This window comes from Puccinia triticina, chromosome 9A (assembly GCF_026914185.1).
Source record: "Puccinia triticina chromosome 9A, complete sequence".
Lineage (NCBI taxonomy): Eukaryota > Fungi > Basidiomycota > Pucciniomycetes > Pucciniales > Pucciniaceae > Puccinia > Puccinia triticina.
In genome coordinates this window covers 1,673,311-1,681,654 of record NC_070566.1, presented here as the reverse complement: position 1 = coordinate 1,681,654, position 8,344 = coordinate 1,673,311, and the positions used below count along the sequence as shown (strand labels likewise).

The window sequence follows — 8,344 nt, the reverse complement described above, 5'->3', positions numbered from 1 at the left end:
TGTATTTATAAAAATGGAATGGAATTTCCCTGATCTGGTGAGTGTGGAGAAACTGGGGACCAAAAATTCCTTTGTTTTTCAAGGCCTACTACATACAAAGAAAACCTTACCCTTCAGTCCACAAGGTAGTTAATCAAGAAGTTGGCTGGTGTTATTTTTTGTTCTGGACTCTGTAAACAGAAAATTTGGTTGGTTGGTAACTGATTGGGTGCATGTGAGTAGCATGTTGAATTGCAAGTGCCTCTCTTTTTGTAGGAGATTTTTACATATTCCAGCCAATTGTGGTTTATTTTTGAGGAGAAAGTAGCTAGATTATTGACAGACCAAGAGATACAACAAGCGCACTAGCTTCTATACATTCATTATCACTACACAAAACTGATACCTATATTCGTGTACTTACTCTACGTTATACATACAAGTGAGTTTTTCAGGGTTGTAATGCCTCTTTATATTATGAGTAGCGGTTACTGATGAACAGACATGGCTTTGTAAAATGTAAAGAACTCAAAACCCAAATATAAAGTCTTTTTTTGCTTTTTTTGTTTTGCTGATTAACCAATTCTGCTGTGAGCTTTACCACACCTTCTTGTTCACAACCGGAAGCGGAGAGACACGCAGGCGGGGAAGACCTGATATTCAGCAGTTCAAGCCTTGAGTTGAGAGACGGACATCGCCATTGTTGCCTTCCGTGCCGCCGCTGATGTATATTGTTCCAGGCTGGAGCAAGAGGGAAAAAAATTAGATCAAGTATACTTCCCTCGAGAGAAAAATATTATATACTTACACGAGAGCCACACTGGTTCAAGACGCGCTTGAAGGAAGGGTCGACTTCAGGGTGAGAGCTGTTGGGCATACCAAAACATTGTCAATTACGGACATGAGTTTGTTTCAAAAGGGCATAGGATAACTTACGTGCGAAAGATAGGAGAATCCGTGGTTTGCATGAGCACCTGAGAGAAGGTGACGGCGTTTCAGTCACAAGTTTAGCCGTGTTGGTTTTATAATCTCGGAGTCACTCACCGTACAATTGCCCCAGGTAGCTTTGACAGATGGGGTAGCTGTGCTCTGAGTATTGAAGTTTCCCTTGTGGTCAACAGGAAGTTGGTTAAGGGCACTTCACAAAAAAATGTAGATAATGTTTAACAGCATCACATGAGCATGGTGACCTGGCTGTGCGATTGAGAAGGTCACCTTTGGGACGAAAAGATAAACTCACAGTAGACAATCGTTAGGTTGGAAGTTACAAGCCCGCTTTTGGCAAATTGGCTGGTTAACATTATAGACGTTGCTAGTCGTAGAACGATAGACTCGTGCCTGAGTTCCGTCAGCGTAGTTTCGGATTCCTCCCTGAAGAAAGAAGGCAGTTAGGGTCTGCCATTTGAAACAAACGCGCAGAGAATCCATTGCGGTTGTCACTCACCGAAGTGCGACAAGTTCGAGCAATTGCTAGAACAGTAGCTTCGACCCATTGCCTCGTCCTGAGTGCGGGTCACTTGTCAGTAAAGGCCCCGCAGCGCTGAGGAATAATGAATTTCTGTGGATGGTGCAGGAGTTTGAACATACGGCTGTTTTTGTTGGAGCTTCTGGATATTTATCTGTGCATGGAGTATACAAAGGCGGGCGTGTTTATTAGTACCATTCCAGTAAATATTTTTTGGGGAAATCACTACCGGGGGGTTACTTACAACGCAGGTTTTGTGCCACGTGAAAACCGTGCTGGAACGACTGTCCAAGAGGCCATTCGAGTCGTACACAATGTTTCGGAGAGCTCTGTTCATATTGGAATTAATACACATAAGAATTTCCATAGAAAAACTTTAAACGCGTTGACCAGGAGGAAAAATACCCACCTTTGACAATGATTTACATTAAGCCCGGTGTACTGGGACTTGAAGCAAGTAACGTTTTGGGTTTGTTGGGCGATCAGGGTGCTTGGAAGCGCAGCAAGCACCATGATAAATCCGAGCATGGAGAACATCTTCTGAAGGCAATAGGTAGTGTTGCGTAGATATTGGATAGTCGTCTTGGAATTGGGCGTTGATCGTAGCTTGTTACGCTGTGGAAATGGCCGGTTGGTTGTCGTTATCTTGATAGGAGAATATCAGGCCGATGGGAATGGGCAGCTGGAAACTACTTGAAGGGTTGTGTTGGTAAGACGGCTGGATGAGCTGATGGAGAATGATTTTCATGCCACCAGGAAGGTGCTTTTAAAGGCTGCCGTGGCCCAACACAAGCCCAACAGCGCAACACCAGTGTTTCCTTGTTGTCGAGAGATCGAAGTCCAAGTCAGAAGATCTGCTCGATTCAATTAGTGAGTACATACATAAATCAATGTTTGGCACACAAGCAATACGCAAACGCGCCATAGTTCTACATATGTATGCTGCTCTTCCAAGTTCCGATGGGTTGAGGTGCTTGGTGTCGCCAGCTGAGTTGGGAATAAATTCTTGTCGGTGTTCTGTATGAATCACTAACCAAGGATCAATATGTACAACAATTGTGATCAACAACGCTTGCGCCGGGCCCCTCATCTTGCGGATCAAGCCAACTTGGGACTTGACACCCTGGACTTGCTGATCTTTTCACAATCTTTGCGTGCGACGGCGCGACCTCGATCACCGTGGTGAAGTACACCACAGGAGCGATCGAGAGAAGTTGGGACGTTGCCCAAACAGTCGCAGGAATCACGCGTCCTGGTAACCACTAGGACCGCGGGGCTAACTTAACACAAGTCCCTCTTTTCGGAGGGCCTTTGTGGCTGGCGCGAAGCGCGAGCCTCCGAAGGAGGGACTTGCGCGGTATACCCCTAGCCTAACTAAGCCTCTCAAACGGAGGGGGGGGGGGGGGGGGACCCCCACGTCCCGAAGGGACTCTCCGTAGGAGAGGCTTATGACTTATGTCATACTTTTTGCCTGAGAGTTTGGGGCTTTTGTGGCTTTCTATGCCCTTTTTTCCTTTCGTCCTCCACACAGCAAAAACTGACAAGCCTCTGCTGAAGCCCTGAAGGGTCAATATAGCTGACCATCTTGGCTTCATATCCATGTCCTCATAATGAGGATTGGATGCATGAGCTGGATTGGCCGAGGCATATTGACCAGAGCTTGGAGAGCTTGGATCCTGTGGAATTGAATTGAATGAGCATACTGTTTTCCAAGGTCAGTTCAATCAACACATGTCATACAGCCCAGAATACCCCAAAGACCATAAGTTTGGAGGGTCATGGGAGGAGAACACTTGGACTTCCAGAGACTTGTGTAGCGGCAAAAGATAGGGAAGAGTGAGACGAGTTTCATGATCCAAAGGGCATGCCTGGGGCCCTTTGGGAACAGGGTCAAAATTTGAATGGCACAAAACACCCACCAAAAGGCCTCAAACCCTCAGGCCAAAAAGTGGACATTAGTCCCAAGTCCCTCCTTTGGAGGTCGCGCTTCGCGCAATGGCGCTTCGCGCCAGCCCAGGCTGTACCAGGGCCCTACAAAGTGGGGGACTTGTGTTAAGTTAGGGTATACCCCCCTACCCTGCCTACTCTTTTTTGCATTTGGCAGGGCATTATTTTAGAATCACTATAAAATTTGATTCACTCAACCTTTTTTTTTACTGTTTAGTGTTACATGACCGTCTGTTTCCTCTCTACTAACCTGCCAAGATTCAGTCTCCCACCGACTTTAACAGTAGTTCATTTACGGAGGGTCCCTGCGGGACGGCGTCCCCCCACCACAAACAGAGGGACTTAGTTAAGTTAGATAACAGTAGTTCATTTACGGAGGGTCCCTGCGGGACGGTGTCCCCCCACCACAAACAGAGGGACTTAGTTAAGTTAGACCGCGGGGGAACGTTGTGGTTGTGTTGATGGCCGCAGGACAGATTTTAGAAGGAATGTATTCACTGACTTCCTCATCAACCGCGATGGTTGCGGGATTTGGGGTTTCTGGGACGTCAAAGTCCCTTTGACGGAAGATTTGGTGTTGAGAGGACGATGGCCTCAACCCAGCCGTTCTCGGGATACCTGGGTTATCCTGACGCTTTCACCGGCGTCCGGAGGACATTTGCTGAAGCCATGCGGTCGATGGGATGCTTGGGTTGCAAGGACAGCCTGCCCAAGCGTCCAAACAACGTTTTGAGGATCCACTCGTTGATAGGATGCCAGGGTCCCTGGGACGGCTTGACAAAACGTCAAAAAGACGTTTTCATTAACCAAAACTTCTCCATGACAGCGAGGTCCCCCAACTTGAGCATTGCTGGAACGGGATGGTCTGACCAACCAGTTCTGGACGCTCAGGTTGCAGAAACTTTTTTTTTTTTTTTTGCTTTCCTGCGCCCACCTGCAAAGATGCTTTGCCAAGTGAGGGTTTGAGTGAGAAGACAATTTGATTTTGATTTTTTTTTCTTTTTTCTTTTTACCTTTGATGTTTTTTTTTGTGGAACAGTGGAAACAAACTGGGTTCCTTTTGTATTAATATTGCAATTCCGTATTGAAGGTATAGTCAATGTTGGATAGTGCAACTGGCAAGAAGGTCTACCAAATACACTTGCGCTAAATTGGCACCAATGAACAAATTTGACTGTTAACCATCCTGACAGGTCCTGCTGAGGGGAGGGGGGTTGAGAGGGAGCACTTGGTGACTCCCAGCTGGTCTCATACATTTTTTGACCATCCTGACAGGTGCTGCTGAGGGGGGGGGGGGGGGGGGGGGGGGTTGAGAGGGAGCGCTTGGTGGCTCCCAGCTGGTCTCATACATTTTTCATTACTACCCTTCCTTCCCTGAGGAAAATCTCATACATTTGAGGTGCCTACCCTTAATGGCAAAAAATGGCATTCATACCATTTTCACATGTACCATTTTGTGATTTTGCCAAATAATTCATACATTTTCATGCCGCCCATTTATAGGGGGTTGCCAGGGTCCTCTTGATCCAGCAACGCTCTTCTGGAGCGCAGAGGGAAAGGTGTCAACTCAACGTTGCTGGTGTGATTGGCCAAAAAATGTGGAGAACCCTTGCTGGTCCAACAACGTTGGTGCGTCCGCCCCTCTCTGCCAGGATTCCGTTGTGGCAACCAAAACCACGCCAACCATCTCTTTTGTGGTAATTTCTGACAGCGTCAGAACGTTGTCCTCTGCAGAGGAAATCAACGTTTGGGGGATGCGGAGGCAGGTTGTCAACAGGACATTGACCTGCACCGGTGGTGTACTTAAACTCGAGCCCACTGGCAGAAGTTTATGTACACCAACAGGTGTATGTATTCCACATGCGCACTCAAGGGAATCATAAACCAGCCTTTAATAAGGGGATTCAAAGTTGGCCATGCACGACTTGCATGCACTCTTGCAAGTTGGTGTTCAAGGCTTTTATTGAACACCAAATTTCAAAAATACATTCAAGAAGGCTTATGGGGTGTAGTACAGTGTGGCTTGCATGCACTTTTGCAACTCGGTGTTCAAGAATGAACTTGAACACCGACTTGCAAAAGTGCATGCAAGTTGCATCTGGCCAACTTTGAAACCCCCTAATTTAAAGGTTACTAATTGCCTCCGCAACAGATAATAGTGCCTCCGCCACAGTTGATAGGGCCTCTGCAAGAGTTAATAGTGCCTCCATCACAGTTAATAGTGCCTCAGCCACATAGGGTGTTCAAATTTGACTTACATAAAATCATAACACTATAAAATCATAAAATCTAAGCTGAAAAAAATATGTACCACCCAAACACTCAAATTAGAGCACCATTTCCAAAATGGTACATGTAAAATCATCATTTGAAAATTTTATGATTTTATGATTTTATGTATTGAAAATTTTATGATTTCAACTTTGAACACCTTAACAGTTAATAGTGCCTCTGCCACAGTTGATAGCGCCTCTGCAACAGTTAATAGTGCCTCCATCACAGTTAATAGTGCCTCAGCTACAGTTAATAGTACCTCCGCCACAGTTAATAGTGCCTCTGCACAGTTAATAGTGCCTCTGCTACAGTTATTAGTCCCCCCGTCAAAGTTAATTGTGTGTACGGCACAGTCAATAGTGCGTCTGCCACAGTTAATAATGCTTCTGCCACATAAATGTGGCGGAGGAAATATTAACTGTGGCGGAGGCACTATTAACTGTGGCGGAGGCACTATTAACTGTGGCGGAGGCACTATTAGCTGTGGGGGAGGCACTATTAACTGTGGTGGAGGCACTATTAACTGTGGCAGAGGCACTATCAACTGTGGCAGAGGCACTATTAACTGTGGAAGAGGCACTATTAACTGGGATGGAGGCACTGTTAACTCTTGCAGAGGCGCTATCAACTGTGGCAGAGGCACTATTATCTGTTGCGGAGGCACTATCAACTGTGGCAGAGGCACTATTAACTGTGGAAGAGGCACTATTAACTGGGATGGAGGCACTGTTAACTCTTGCAGAGGCGCTATCAACTGTGGCAGAGGCACTATTATCTGTTGCGGAGGCAATTAGTAGCAGATATGACCAAAAGCCCCAGCGGCCTCAAAATTATTTTATGCTGGTGTTCTACTGCATTGCAGCTGACCATTTGGGTAAAGAGTATTTCATTTCATGATACAAAACTTTGGTGCACTTTGGGACACTGTGGCAAAGGCTTTGGCAGATTTTCTTAGTAGGAAATCCACCAAATTAGACCCACAGTAGCACACCCCTTTCCTGGGGTTTCCTACTGCCAAGAAGTTCACCATTTGCCTTTCAGAGGCTGATATGCCCACTGTGAAATTTTGGGGGGCTTTGGGGCACTGTAGCCAAGGTTTTGGCAGATTTCCTTAGTAGGAAATCCACCAAATTAGACCCACAGTAGCACACCCCTTTCCTGGGGTGTGCCAATGCTGTGAAGCTCATCAGGTGCTATTCAGAGTGCTTTATGGCCGCTGTAAAATTTTGGGGGGCTTTAGGTTCCCCAGTGCGGAGGTATAAATTTTTCTTTATTTTCCGTCATTTTTTGTGAAATTAAAATTCCAACTCCCATTCTGGATAGCGGAATTAATTTTCCGACTCCCAAAATGGGCGTGGGTTGAAAATTGGTCCTCCGGACCAGGGACAGACGTCCTGAGGTGGTCCGCGCGACATAAACGACTCTTGGGAGTCAATTAATTAATTTATGGGAGTCAATTTTTCAACTCCCTACAAAAATTAAACAAAAATATCAAAAAATGCAATATTTATCTCAAAAATTTTTTGAAGGTTGAGGAATGATAGTATCCTGTGTAATTGAATTGAGAAACCATACTGTTTTCCGTGGTCAGTTCAATCCGCACAGCATACAGCTCAAGGAAACTTGAAAATACATAACTTTGAAGGGCCATGGAGCAACAATCGTTGGACTTCCAGGAACATGTGTAGCGGCAAAAGATAGGGAAGAGTGAGAAGAGTTTCATGATCCAAAGGGCATGCCTGGGGCCCTTTGGGAACAGGTTCAAAAATTGAAAGGCACAAAATTGCCTGCAAAAACATTTGGAAGAACGGAATCTCTCAGGCCAAAATGTGGACATTAGTCCCAAGTCCCTCCTTCGGAGGTCGCGCTTCGCGCGAGGGCGCTTCGCGCCAGCCGAGGCTGTACCAGGGCCCTCCGAAGTGGGAGACTTGTGTTAAGTTAGCATCTGGCCTGCCTCACGCCATCTCCTTGGCATGTCTGCGAGTGCACGCCGGCAATTCTTGGCGTGCAGGACTTTTTGGCGTGCACGTGGGTTTTTTTTGGCGTACATATAGGCTCGCCCTAATTTTACACCGTGAAAAACACCAATACTTTCTTTGATTGACAGCAAGTGTGAAAGTTGGCGGATGGCTGGGCAATTTCATAAACCCAAATCAACACACAAGAAATACACAGCTTGGTTTGAGATCATGGATTTTCTGGGTATAATGCAGTTTGAGTATTTTTCCAACAAAACATAAGAAACCAAGCTTGTCAACCCTCGAGACATTTTACATGTCCAAAAGGGTTTCAAAATAATTAAAATACAGCGAATAATATCTCAAAGCCCAGAGCGCAGGCGCAAAGAGCTTTGATTAAAAGATAGACATAATGAATAAGCATTATTCCTTAGACCATAATTAAAGACAATACTATAAATAGAGAATGATAAACAAACAAATAAAATAAAGAATGATAAGCGAACAGACAAACACTAAAAAACTCAGTCTCAGTATGATGACAGAATCATCGCCAAAGTCCGCGACGAAAGGACACGAGTCCCAATGACCAGAGTGGAAGGACGGCTTTGGAAGAGAGAGAGAACAATCCCAGATCAATTCTATTCCTTTCGCCGAAAACGATATACAGAACAAGGTAATATTACTACTTAGCAGTGACTCCTTATTGACTACTGTAATA

General features: G+C 45.5%; 1 protein-coding gene across 1 annotated transcript; it reads right to left on the bottom strand.

Moving 5' to 3' along the window:
• Window positions 1-639: 639 nt before the first annotated feature.
• Window positions 640-1,981, bottom strand: PtA15_9A183 (uncharacterized protein; the record flags this gene model as incomplete). The annotated part of the gene is made up of 9 exons (XM_053172365.1): window positions 640-720; window positions 788-845; window positions 916-953; window positions 1,024-1,117; window positions 1,220-1,350; window positions 1,424-1,481; window positions 1,567-1,598; window positions 1,689-1,773; window positions 1,854-1,981. 9 exons carry the CDS (start codon window positions 1,979-1,981, stop codon window positions 640-642), a joined length of 705 nt encoding a protein of 234 aa, XP_053023613.1.
• Window positions 1,982-8,344: the final 6,363 nt, after the last annotated feature.